The sequence below is a fragment of the Megascapheus bottae genome, chromosome 14 (genome assembly GCF_031878675.1).
Source record: "Megascapheus bottae isolate mThoBot1 chromosome 14, mThoBot2.hap1, whole genome shotgun sequence".
Taxonomy (NCBI): domain Eukaryota; kingdom Metazoa; phylum Chordata; class Mammalia; order Rodentia; family Geomyidae; genus Megascapheus; species Megascapheus bottae.
Genome location: NC_143522.1, coordinates 51,251,260 through 51,265,772, shown reverse-complemented (window position 1 = coordinate 51,265,772; position 14,513 = coordinate 51,251,260). Strand labels below are relative to the sequence as shown.

Genomic DNA, 14,513 nt, shown 5'->3' with positions numbered 1-14,513 from the left:
GATTTTATTTTATGATTAAGTTATTCTTAATCCCTTAGGCTAATTTATGGTAAACCCTATTGTAAATATGAATTTATTAGAAAAGTAAACAGAATAAAAATTCAGTAGTGTTGTTCAGGCATCCACAGGGTATTTTTTTTGGCAAGTTCTGGGGCTTGAACTCAGGGCCTTGGCACTATCCTTTAGCTCTCTCAAGGCTAGCGGTCACCACTGGAACCACAGTGCCACTTCCTGCTTTTACTGTGTATGTAGTACCATGGAATTGAACCTAGAGCTTCATGCATACTAGTAGGCCACACTCCCGGCCCCTGCATTCTACTCATTTCAGTAGAGTTACAAGTATTTTACAATAACTTAGAAGTAACAATAGAAAAAGTCCACTACATCAACTTCTGTATACAGAAGAGATCTTAGAAAGAAAGTTATTTCCAGGAATCATAAATCTGAAAAATTGGAGAAACAATTCAAATTGTGCTTCACCTTTAAAGATATGTAAGTATGCATATTTCACATACAATTTCAGAAATAATCTTTCTATTAATATTTTTCATAATAATATGAAACTATGTTTCTATATTGTTACAAGAAGAATTTTATTTTCAAGAACTGTGTTGTGTTGTTAAAACATGGACTACATGCATTACACATGCAAAGAGTTCAAGCTTATTTCATTTACCTCACAACACCTTTTTTCCAGGTATAATGTAATAATATCATTTCTCAGTTAGTTTGTTATTCATATTGGTTTCTGTGTATGTAGTAAATGCTTTCTTGTATATACTAATCACCCAACACATAAACCGTCATTATCTTAAATGGAAAGGATGATTTAACTAAAGATACCTGGAAGTTTCTCACTAAGTAGCCATCAAAACAATATGTCATGGAGAAAGCAGTTCTAAGGCAGGACATCAGGGGTGTATATACTATTGTTGAAGAACAGATAAAACAAGACCTGTGAATAATTTTCCAAAAATGTCAGAAGCTAAGCAATTCTCATGTCCACACACAATGAGCACATGTGAAAATAAAGAACTATTGTAATAGTTACTTTATAGGAGAGAGACAAAAAAAGACAGCGTAGCCTGGTGTGTGACTCACGCCTGTAATTGTAGCTACTCAGGAGGCTGAGACCTGAGGATTGTGCCTCAAAGCCAGCTCAGGCACTAAAGTCCATGAGACTCCTACCTCCAATTAACCACCAGAAAATGGGAAGTGGTGCTGTGGCTCAAGGCGTAGGATGGAAGCCTTACAGTGCCCAGGCCTAGAGTTCAAGTCCCACCACTGCAAAAAAGAAAATGTATTAAACTCAACTTATCCTTAGATCACATTAGACATCCCTTCAGAAGTGGACTTGAGATTGCATCCAAGACAGTTAGCAACACTCTCTATGAAGTTATTTTCTAAGTCTGACACATATTCACCACATGATGATGTCCTCTGAGGTTAATTTTCCTCCTGGCCTGTAACAGAACTAGAATCATAGCAGTAATTGACTCTGGACATCTCTTGGGGACTTGTTTGTTAGGTATAATTTCAACTGCTGTATTTCTGGAAATTAGAGTAGTGAGAGGAGAAAAAACATTATATGTGGAGGGGACAGAATGACAAAGGAGTGATATTGATCAAGATGCATTTCATACATTGGTGAAAACATTTATTTAAAAGCTCTTTGTGCAATTATTCAAGATAATTTAAAATTCTAAATGAAGAGCTGAGTTTATTTTTTCGTTTTAGCAAAAACAACTAAAATAATATTTTCTGAAAATAGAAAACTTCTATTAGCTCTAAATTATGATTAATTTATTTATGCTATAATTTAATCATGTAGACAACATTATATATATTTGCATCCATGCCTATATTTTAGCATCTTTATTTGATTTCATTAGTTATATAGAAATATACCAGAAATAATTGTAGAGCTATAACAACAAAAACCTCTTATTTTAATTAATTCCCACCTTCCCACTTTACCTCCTTTATTGAAACAATTTCAGCAGATTTCTGTATCCTCTCCTGTTCCCATAGTTTGAAATAGCCCATATTTTGTCTATACTCATGCTATTTCAAAATATATTTGAAAATTTTCCCCTTTTATTTTTCTCATTCTCTTTCCCCATTTCTTCCTAAATAGTTTCTTTAGTTCTTAGTTTTATTTATATTCTATTTCTCTGTATCTAATTATGTAACAATGTATGAGGAATACATTTATCATATCCTTATAACCATTGTTTATGAATTTATGACTGCATATATGCTAGAATACTCACTGAAGCACATAATACTGGGAAAATGTATAGCTTTCTCTAATTTTAAATGGTTGAAAAGTGCTTTGATGCAAGTAAAATTATACTTAGAATACTAGTATCCTCTATTGTATCAAATAAAAAAGGAAGATAAGCAGAATTCTGATTTTTGCTCCTCTATTTACTTTTTCTATATTTTCCATGAATAATCTGAAAACACATGAGTTATCTAACACTTATTACAATGAGCCTTTCAGTTTGTCATATACTACCTGAGCAAAATGACTGGTTCTATTGTTCCAACTTTATATGTGATAGACTATGCATTGATGGTATTCAATATCATGTTCCCCTAAATTCATCTCCTAATAGAACCAATTACTGTGCCATAATAATTTGCTTTCTACCTCCTTTCTTTTCGTTGAGATTTCGTACATGAGAAAAAGCATATAATTTCTTCAAATTTCAAAATTATATTGTTCTAAACTCCAGGAGAAAACCTGTAGGAAATAACAAAATAAATGTTAAGTTTATTAAACTGAACTGGAAATAGAGCAGAAAATAATTTTTTGATGTTTGGTCTTAGTGTTTATAATCAAGCTTATACATTTTATAAGCATAACATTTAGAAGCATTTACTAAAAATATGTTATCAGAATATTAAACACATAACATTTAGAAGAATTTACTAAAGATACATTATCACAATATTAAATACATAGGGATTTGCATTTTGTTTGTTCTGCACATAATGGACTCATAACTATTGTGACTGATAAAATTAGTCAGTATGACAATTTGTATATGTTATCAAAAAAGAATATAATCTTCAATCGTATTGTTTTCTAACCCCTGTTTAAACTCTATGCCTAGGTGCTTTACTTTAACAATACCCAATTTTTTTAACTAATAGTCTAAGGAAAGCAGCTTCAACAGGAAAGTATGTGGGACTCTTATCTCTAATAAATTACTCAGAAAAAGATGATAATGGCACTGGGGCTTATGTGGCTCAAGCCTTGACTAAAATGTGGCTCTGGGATAGACAGTGCCTCTGCACTGAGTTCAAGCCCTAAGATGAGAAAAAAAGCATCTAATGTATATCCTACAAAATTAACAAGAGTGGGAGAAGGAATGCATGAGGAATGGGTGAAAATGGTGAAAGATATGACGTTGATGGAGAAATACTGAGTTCATAAACTGCTTGTTAAATGATATCTCCTTCATACAATTACTTAAAGATAATAAAAAATAATAATTAATTAGAAGGAATATATCTCAACATATTAAAGGCAATAAATGACATACAATAGTCAATATCATACTAAATGATGAAAAATCAAAACCATTTCCTTTAAAATGATGAACAAGGCAAGGACACCAACTCTTTACTCCCTTTTCTCATATAATTCTGGAAATCCTAGTCAGAGCAATAGACAAGAGAAAGATATAAACAGGATTTGCATAAAGAAAGAAATCAAACTTCTTATTGGAAGATGGCATTATGATATATCTCAAGGACCCATGGGCTCCACCTTCAAGCTCCTATAGCTCATCAATAACTTTGGCAAAGTAGCAGAATACAAAATCAATTTACAAAAATAAGGTGCTTTTCTGTACATCAATAATGTACAAAGAGATAAATCAACAATGTAATTTAATCTGCAATAGACTAAAAATTAACACAACATATTTAGTAATAGCCCTAAGGAAACAAAAGGCCTCTATAGTGAAAAATTTAAAAATCTAGAGACAGAAATTGAAGATGACATAAATTGGAAAAATGACTTTCCATGTTCATGGATAGGTAGAATTAATACTGTCAAAATGGCCATAATACCAAACATGTTATGTGAATTCAATGCAAGCTCCATCAAAATTCCAAAGACATTCTTTGCCAATATAGAAAAATAGTCCAAAAATTCATTTGGAACAGGTGAAAAGCTCAAGGTTGCATCTGATGCCAGAAGGCAAACACAACCTGCACTTACGTTTTGCAAAAGAATTCAACAATTTAGTGGAAGACTTTCTACAATGAAAATATACCTGAGGACTTCTGTATGCTAGAAGTTCTGTGGTGAGGGCCTTGATCATGCTTTTCCATCACAATACCTCAGAACTGCCTCTGTTCTCCCATCACGCCTCAGTTCCTAAGAATCCTGTCCTCCCTACAATGTGATCCAAGTCAGGTGTTTGTTACACACAGAAAAACCTTAAGTAAAGGCTCCAAAATGAAGTTACTTTTAACAATAAATTGCACATTTCTATCATTCTCTTCAAAAAAAATTCATTTGGAACAACAAAAATCCTCGAATAGCCAAAGCAATTTTCAGTAAAAACAAAAACAAAAACAAAAACATAAACTCAATGCTGGCAGCATCACAATCCTAGACCAAAATAGCTATCATAACAAAAACAGCTTGGTATTGGCATAAAAACTGGCTCAAAGGTCAACTAGCATAAAGCCATATACTTACCGTTATCTGTTCTTTGACAAGGGAGCCAAAATATGTTGTAGGAGAAAAAAAGATAGCCTCTTTAATAATTGATGTTGGGAAAACTGCACATCTATATGTCCTAAATTAAAACTGGATCCCTTATTATCATCATTCACCAATATCCACTAAAACTGAATCAAAGACCCCCAACTTGAGAGCTGACACTGAAACTATTGCAGTCCAGAACCAGAGGGTGCTGGCTGCTTTCACTGTGAGCAGGAGTTCATGGAAACTCCTGGTGAGCCGGGCAGGTCTCAGGACACCACTGGCTGAAGGTTGCAACAGGAAGGTCCCTATACGCTGCTGCTGGAATGAGGTGGCTGCCATTGCATGATGTGATGTATATAAGTGAGCATGTTTTTTAGTAAAGTTAGATCTGCACCTTGAGTCTGGTCTCCACAGTCTGTGTTCTCGGGATTCTTCCTGGCCTCAGTTGCCACTTCACCCCCTTCCCAGACATCCTTGAAGGACCCCGTCGAGGACATTACAAGTCAGGATATGGCAAAGTCACTTCAAATCCATGTTCATTGTTGCACTATTCACAGCCTAGCTATGCTACGATAAGTGAGTAGATCGAAATAATGTGGTACATAGACACCATAGAGTTTTACTAATCCATTAGAAGAATACTGTGTCATTTGCAGGGAAATGGACAGACCTAAAAGAAATCATGTTAAGTGAAATAAGCCAAGTTCAGAGAGACAAAGGTCATGGGTGCTCTTCATATATGGAAGCTAAATCTAAAAATAGGATGTAATAACTTACAGGACTCTAGGCATTCACACACTAGCAATAAAGGAGAATAGTCTTCAGAGAGGAAAGCAATGGTATAGCTCCCCGGAACATTTAAAGTACTGGTTATCAAATTGAATTCCAGGAAATAAAGACTTGGAGATTTTATTTTGTTGGTGTTTTTGATGATGGTTTTTGCTCTTTTTTTGTCTTTTTTAGGTAAGAGGGGCCCGAAAATGAATGGAAGAAGGGTGACCAAATGCAATTGTGGTATTCAGTATACACTATATGGAAAATGAACTATGCAGCTCGTGGGCAGAGACAGACGGGGGAAAGTGGAAGAAAGTGAAGGAAGGGATGACATTGTGTAAAAGGAATTGTATTTACTACTCATTACCTGATTTGTGAAACTATAACCCTGTGTACATTAACTCTACAATGACACTTTTTTTAAAGTTTATTTAATAGCTGTTAATCTAAGTAACTATGCTTTGAATAAAAAAAAAGAATGGTCTTCATTCACTGACTGGTGAAGTGGTAGGTAACACTGTACAATATGTTAATAGTAGCAATATATTTATATTTTTTTAAATATATAAATTAAACTGAGACTTTGGTCTAGTGGTAGAGTGCTTGCCTAGCATGCACAAAGATCTAGATTTGATTCCTCAGAACCACATACATAGAAAAAAGCTGGAAGTGGTGCTGAGGCTCAAGTGGTAGAGCTCTAGCCTTGAGAAAGTCCAAGGACAGTGTTCAGGCCCTGAGATCAAGCCCCAGGTCTGGAAAAAAATAAATTAAAAATTAATTATGAATTTTAATACATTTCTCAGTGTAAATTCTGTAAAATTAATTTTTCTTCAATTATTAAATTAATTATAACTTCATATTTATGAAATAATATTTTTAAAAGTAAGAGTCAATCATTTTCTATAAGAATTCTCAACCATATACCAACCACTATACTTCAATTAATAGGGTTTTTTTTTTGCCAATCCTGGGCCTTGACCTCTGGGCCAGAGCACTGTCCTTAGGCTTTCTCAAGGCTAGAACTCTGCCACTTGAGCCACAACAACATTTCTGGCTTTTTTCTATGCATGTGGTACTGAGGAATCAAACCCGGGTCTTTGTGCATGCTAGGCAAGCACTCTTCCACTAGGCCAAACTCCCGACCCTTCAGTTAATAATTTTAGGGAAAATAATTTCTGATTTTCAAAGCCTTTCCAAAATTGTAATGTGAAATTTTGTTTTTCTTTTCAGTTAAAATCCAGTGCAAACATATTGACTCCTATTTTAATCCTGCACAATTCATTTTATTAACTATGACCAAATAGAACATCTGATAAAATTCCATACTGTTAGCTTCATGGGAAAAGAGAAAAAATATTCTTTTGCTCTTGGAACTAGTCTATTGCTTTGTTGTCTAAGCTTTCAGAAAATATGTAATAAGACATTATTTTTAATAGTAGTATTAAACAGATGAAAATAAAATTACCCCTTGAATCACAGATGTCTATAGAATGAGTCAATTACATTTACATTATTGTAAATAATGTATAGGTGTTATATGAAGAATGAGGGACCATTCAATTAATTCTGTAATGTAGAAACTTAAACTTATTACTCCTTCAATATGAATTTTAGTCTGCAGTTTGTTTTGTCATCTCTTAAATAGACATTTTTTAGGGAGAACAATTTAGTAAAATTACCTTAATGTCCCTTTAGGACATTGTTCTTATGTTTTCTTCACATGAAACCAACTGTTATTCCTTTTTCTCAGTCTTTGGACAAATTTTCCTTGCACTATAAAGTTTTGAAAATGCTGCACATTTTAATTCTGCCCATTGGTCTAGTTTCACCAAGTGGTACAGTTTCTATAGATGTAGTTTATAAGAAAGCTGAATAAAGGTGAAAATTATCTGTTAATTCTTCATTTTAAATGTTGCAATCATAAGAACAAGTTTTGAAGCAGTTCTGTGATTCCCCCTCCCTTGTGTTTTTCATCTCAGGTGGAATATCTTTTCTCTGCTTTAATTTGGCTCATTAGTTTTAGGGTGAAAAGGATAGAAAGGCTTTATTTATTTATCTATTTTTGTTTTTGTAATAAGAAATGTGAAGAGGATCAATTGAAGGCTGGTATATTTGTTCAATGATGAAAAGGGTCTTTTTCTCCTTCCTTCTTTCCTTCCTTTCTTCTCCTATCTTTCTTTCTTTCTTCATTTCTTTTTTGTTCTTTTTTTTGTGCCAGTCCTGGAGCTTGAACTCAGGGCCTGGGCACTGTCCTTGGACACAGTTTTTTCTTTTATTTTTCTTTTTTCCTGTCAGGGGCTTGAACTCTGGGTGTGGGTACTATTACTGAGCTCTTCAGCTCAAGGCTACTGCTCTATCCCTTGAGCCACAGCCCCACTTCTGGTTTTACAGTGTATAATTGGAGATAAGAGTCTCACCGACTTCAGTGTCCAGGCTAGCTTTGGACCACCATCCTCAGATCTCAGCCTCCTAAGTAGCTAGGCTTGAGACATTTGGACACATTTTTTTTTTGCTCAAGGTCAATGCTCTGCCACCTGAGCCACAGTGCCACTTCTGCCTTTTTCTGTGTATGTGGTACCAAGGAATGGAACCCAGGACTTAATGCATGCTAGGCAAGCACTCCACCACATTAGGCTACACTCTCCCCATTCATCCATTTCTTTCTTTCTTTCTTTCTTTCTTTCTTTCTTTCTTTCTTTCTTTCTTTCTTCTTCCTTCCTTCCTTCCTTCCTTCCTTCCTTCTTACCTTCCTTCCTTCCTTCCTTCATACCTTTTATTAAAAGATTTTATTAACAATTATTTTTACATCATATTTCAAATGCCAATTTTACAAACAAGTATTCAAGAATGGAATTTCTATACGCAATTACTGGCACATAAATTTGAGAACAAAATTAAAAATTAATCTGAGAGCTTGAATGTCATAGATACATATTGATCTATATATCATTATGCCTATAGAGTATTTATCCCATCATAGATTTTTATGTCTATGTAGTAGTATTTATATCTCCAAACTCATGTCAATGACCTTGAGTATCAGAGTATTGAGTCATCGCTCTTGGACTGTTTGGATCTAATATCCACACATGAAGGAGACCATGTGCCTTTTATGCCTTTGGTTTTGGCTTATCTCAATCAACATAATTTGCTCTAATTTTGTCCACTTACCAGAGAATACTATTATTTTATCTTGTCTGGTGGCTATGTACAATTCCATTGTATATGTATCACATTTTTTGTATCCATTCATCTGTAGTGGGGCATCTGGATTGTTTCCATCATTTGGCTATTGTGAATAGTTCAGAGATGAACATGGCTGTACAGGTGTCCTCATCATATGCGGGGTTATAATGCTCAGGATAGATGCCTAAGAGTGATATGGCTGGGTCATAAGGAAGGTCTATTTTTAGTTTTTTGAGGAACTGACAAACTGCCTTGTAGAGTGATTGTGCTAGTTTGCATTCCCCAAGCAGTGTAGTCGGGTTCCTCTTTCTCCACATCCCTGCCAGCATTTTTTGTTGTCTGAGTTCAGAATCTTGGCCATTCTAATTGGGATAAGGTGGTATCATAGGGTTGTTTTTATTTGCATTTCCTTTATGATCATGGATGATGAGCATTTTCTCATACGTCTTTTTTCCATTTAAACCTCTTCTTCTGATAGATTTCTTTTTAGTTCCCTTGCCCATTCAGTGATTAAAGAAAGTTTAATTGTCTAATACAGTTTGTGAACTCATTATTCCACTTAAATGAGAGTTCTCTTCTAAACTCAAGGGAAACAAACATGTTTATGTTGATAATTCCTCTGGAGAATAGCATCTCCAGACTGAATCTTACTGAATGGGTCTTCTGTGTCCCTCTTGTTACATTTTCTAAACCCAAAATCTATTTTCATATCTTTATGACATTAAAAAACAAGTGAGGTTAAAACTATTCCAATATATATTCAGAGTTTCACAAAGTCTATATTTCTTTGAAGAATCTTTTCCTCAGACCTAACTGGTATGCTTAAATAGAAATACTAAGATCTCATTATACTTTATAAAAGATAAGACATTTTACATAGATTATATAATTAAGTGGAAAACATAATTGTCTAATCACAAAGACAATAGTAAAAGATAGGATTGTTCAAAAAGAATCTTGAAAATAACATTGAACAACAGCAGAAACAGAAAAGCCACTTTTGATGAGTAAAAATCCTGTAGTCTAAAAGGTTAGTTTTACAGTTTGATCTTAAGTTTCAGAGATATAAAGTTGAACTAGTTTAATCCACATGAAACATAAGAAAGAGATGACTTAAGCATGATAAAATGAACATTATTTTCTTCCTTAGTTAAATTAACGTCTGTGATAAATCTGATATTCAATAAATTCTCAGATTAAAACTTGGAATGAATTCACTTAATTTAATTTAGTATTAATTTGGTAATTTGTGTTTTTCTTTCCTTCAGGAGCTAGATATGGGAAATCATGAGTAATAAATGATTGATTTAAAGCCATATGTATGTATTTTTACCAACAACAGCCTACTTATTTTTTTGATTGAAGTCAATATAAATGTCTACTGGTACGAGTAACATCTTCCTTTTGCTAAGCTTTCAATTAATGTGTTAATCTTATTGTTCTCTACCACTAGTCCTTTTTTATCTACATAAAATTTTTATTATTGTAATTTGCAAATGTTTAATTATGTGAGAACAAAAGTTTGGTGTGCTGATAATATTAAGCCTTTTTTCTTATAAGAGTAAATGTATTATTTTAAAGAGGAAAATACATTCGCTTTTCAATTTGTTTAACTATTCACTTTTCAAATTTGTTCAGTGATAAGAAGTTTCATAAAAATGTAACAGAATTCTCATGATTTATAGAAATACAAGGGTTTTAAACCTGTTATAGTTTTGTACATACAGTAACTGGGATAGCTAAGTGATTGTTTGGAAGTACATGACACCAAGCATAGATATATATCATAGATATCCATAGCATTGTTTTCTTAAGCATGTAATAATTGAAAGAAATATCATTTTTTGAAATCCTTGCTATGCTTTTCCTACAGCAAAGATCATTCCATTCTCAAACAGTTTGTTCTAGAAAAACTCCAGTCCCTACAGATGCAATTTTAGGAAGTTAAAATGTTATTACAGGTCTTTCTGGTTCAATGATATATGCATAACCTACTTCAATTTTTCATTTGAGGTTTAAAAGTGGATTCCAATTTTCTCTTCTTTGGTATAACTGAGTAAAATATGTTTTGGGAAAATATTTAGTATTTTATCATGTAAAATTGCTGTTATGGATAATTTTATCTATTATAGCAATTTTCAGTCTGTTGATAAATAAAAACAGAAAGATACATAATTTTGACAATTTGAATATTATTGTTATAAACTACCCCTAGAAATGCTAGTCCATGTTATAATTTGCTTATATTTATGATTATGAAAAACTAAAAACCTAAAGGCTTAAGTATTCATTTCTGATTTTATGAGTATTAAATATTAAGCTATACATTTACTTCATCTAATCGGGCAAAGAAAGAAACAGTTCTATGATTTTTCTTCAGTTAATGAAATAATTTCATAACTATCATTCCAGAGATGAAAATAATTCCAGAGATGAAATAATTTCATAACTATCATTCCAGAGATGAAAATAATTTTATAAGATTAACAACTAAGCAATATTTCACCTTGTTATCTGATATATTTTATATGTGCCTAATTGGTTATTTGAAATTGGATAGGTAAGGGGGGAAATCAGGATGGGGGGGAGGGAAATGGGGACCATGTCATGAGAAAGGGTATCAATCAATGTTTGTGAAGTAATGCACATTCTATCTGGTGAATATAATGTAACCCTTCTATTAATTACAATAAAAAATCTAAATAAAAATAAATAAATAAATAAAAAGATTAACAACTAAGTAATTATGCAAAGGATATTAAACAGAACACCATAGTTTAATCAGTAACACTTCTTTATGCACAAAAGAAACTGAGATTAATTAAAAATAGCATTTAATTATTACAGATACACATGCCAATATATAGTTAACAAAATACAGTCATAAATGTTATCACTTGTAAGCCTTTCTATAAATACTGGGATTATTTTATTATTACAAAAAATTCAATATTCTGAAGAGTTACCAAATTTTCCTTATAAATCCTTAGACCACATTTAGAATTTTAACCTTAGTTCTTTAGATAATTTCACTCAGATATTTTTTATTTTAAAAGTCTTTGAGTAATTGATGAATTGCTAAGCCAAACAATGAAACTGTCAGATTAGTATGGTTTGATATCTATGAGCAAAGCTTTTGAAGAGAAAAATCAGGTGCCAAAATATTCACATGAAAGCTATGAGCCATAAGTGAGCTAACACTTTCAGTTTGCTATTGGAAAGTATGGCATACAAATATTAGAATGAATGAACTTGGATGTAAGTTTAAGACCCTGTGCACAGTTTTATGCATATGAGGCATACACTGGGAACAAAGAAGTTATGATCCACATTTAGGAGTCAAATAAACACAAATAGTAGTATAAAAGTCTTGGTATATGTAGAAGGTCTATATTGGTGTACCATCCAAATGGATATGAAAAGACGTCAGAAGTCGGAATAGGAGAGCCAGAAGTGTTTCTCAGATTTTGTGTATTAATTACAATTTCATTACAAAATAAACAAAAACTGAAACCCTAAGAAAGATTTATTTTCTTACTCAAGAATTCCTAAAATGATGGCTAAAGTATCTGAATAGGACCCAGTATAAATATACAATAGAATTGTCAACTAAATCTTTAGGATTAAATGAATCACTACAATTATATCATTTTATTTTTAAAAAGGTAGATGAAATACACTTTATGAATGAGTATTAAATAAATTTACTTATAAAATGTTTGGTTGGGACAGGAACCAGTGGCTCAAGTCAGGAACCAGTAACCTCTAGCAACACAAAGGCTGAGATCTCCAGCACTGGCACAAAAGTAAGTGAGAATCTTATCTTCAATTAACTACCAAAAAGTCATAAATGATGCTGTGTTCAAGTAGTAACATGCCAAGCTTGAACAACAACAAAAAAATGTAAGGGACAGAATGGAGGTCCTGAGTTCAAGCCCTAAAACCAACACAGAAGCACACAGACAAAATATCTTCTATAATTTATCTCACATGCATTTATCTGAATACTTTTAGAGGAAAGAGTGAATAATAGGAATCAAAAAATTCAATTGTTATATTCTTCACTTAGACTCATTTTGCTAACAGCAATTTAGCTTGCTTTATTTATTGATCAGACTGGATTCTGATCATGAAATTGTGATAGAGACAAATACATATCATCGTATTGTACATATCTGCATATCAGAAATTCAGAATTTGATAATGTCTCATTTTCTGACAGAAAAATGCAATACTGCAAATACCATTTACACTAATTAAATAGTATAATTCTGCATAAAAGTCCAATTTCTCTTTCTGTACAAAAATATTCTTCCTATATATTCACACTGTGGAAACTACTACTTATTAACATGTCTTATTTCTAGGTCATCTTTTTGAAAGGCTCTTTGGAAAACGGCAGCTAGATGGAGATAAAAAATAGCTCCATGATATCTGAATTTATTTTGTTAGGGCTCACCAGCAGTTGGAAACTTGAAATTTTCTTTTTTTGCATATTTTTGATGGCCTATGCTGCACTCATGGTGGGAAATCTACTCATTGTTATGACTGTAACCTTTGACTCTCAGCTCCATTCAATACCAATGTACTTCCTCCTTGCAAATCTCTCCTTTTTTGATATGACTATTTCCACAGTTACTACACCAAAGATGGTGATAGACTTCCTCAGGGAGAACAAAACTATCTCCTTCTGGGGTTGCATGACTCAGATGTTCTTTCTTCATTTCTTAGGGGGCAGTGAGATGACTCTTCTCATAGTCATGGCTGTTGATAGGTACATTGCAATATGCAAACCTCTTCACTATACAGCCATCATGAACCACAAGGTGGTCATAGGATTTGTGCTGCTGTCCTGGGCTGTTGGTTTTGTGCATACAATGAGCCAGATGGTCTTCACAGTCATCCTACCATTCTGTGGACCCAATGTGGTAGATGACATATTTTGTGACCTTCCGCTAGTATTGAAACTTGCTTGCACTGAGACCTATGTTCTGGAGTTACTGGTCATTGCTGATAGTGGTCTGTTGTCTTTGATCTGTTTCACACTCTTGCTCATTTCCTACGCTATCATTCTGCTAACTGTGTGCAGTCGCTCCTCAACTGGACTTTCCAAGGCTTTGTCCACGCTGTCTTCTCACATCACAGTGGTCACTCTGTTCTTTGGGCCCTGCATTTTCATTTACATTTGGCCGTTTAGTAGCTTATCGGTGGACAAATTTCTGTCTGTATTTTATTCAGTTATCACTCCCTTACTGAATCCCATTATTTACACTCTGAGGAATCAGGAGATGATTTCAGCCATGAGCCGACTGAGGACAAGACATGTGAGCTTCAGACAGACCTAATAGACAAAAGTAAAGGGGAAGACTTTTAGTGGAAAATCCTGTGAATTACATTTGAAATTAGATTGCAAACTCTTCATTTTGTTTTGTTTTGTAGATTTTTAAATGATTATAATGTACACTGAAATTTTCAAGGGTATTTTCTTATATTTGTATGACATTCTTAGTGCAACTGAGAGGAAAGTTATATTCACAGAAATTCTTTTGTACTTTTATATAGTGTTAGGGAAAATCTATTTAACAATATTTAGAGACATAGAAATTTCTTAAAGTATCTTTCTTTAAATAAAGAGAAAAAAGAGATATAAAAGTTTTAAAAAATCAGGTGCTCATGGCTAATGCCTGTAATCCTGAACCCAGGAGTCTTAGATCTGAGGATCACAGTTCAAAGCCAGCATGGGTAGGACAGTCCATGAAACTCTTCTATCTAAACACCAGAAAGATGGAATTGGTGCTGTAGCTCAAGTGGTGGAACATTA

At 33.3% G+C, this 14,513-nt stretch overlaps 1 protein-coding gene across 1 annotated transcript; it reads left to right on the top strand.

Annotated features, from left to right (window-relative positions):
• The first annotated feature begins 13,098 nt into the window (after window positions 1-13,098).
• Window positions 13,099-14,037, top strand: LOC150055250 (olfactory receptor 4L1-like). Its single transcript, XM_090345470.1, has one exon. It carries the CDS (start codon window positions 13,099-13,101, stop codon window positions 14,035-14,037), a length of 939 nt encoding a protein of 312 aa, XP_090201596.1.
• The last annotated feature ends 476 nt before the right edge of the window (window positions 14,038-14,513 follow it).

Bases quoted from the DNA above. Each gene is read 5' to 3' on its own strand.
- LOC150055250 (XM_090345470.1), top strand. From the start codon at position 13,099: ATGGAGATAAAAAATAGCTCCATGATATCTGAATTTATTTTGTTAGGG.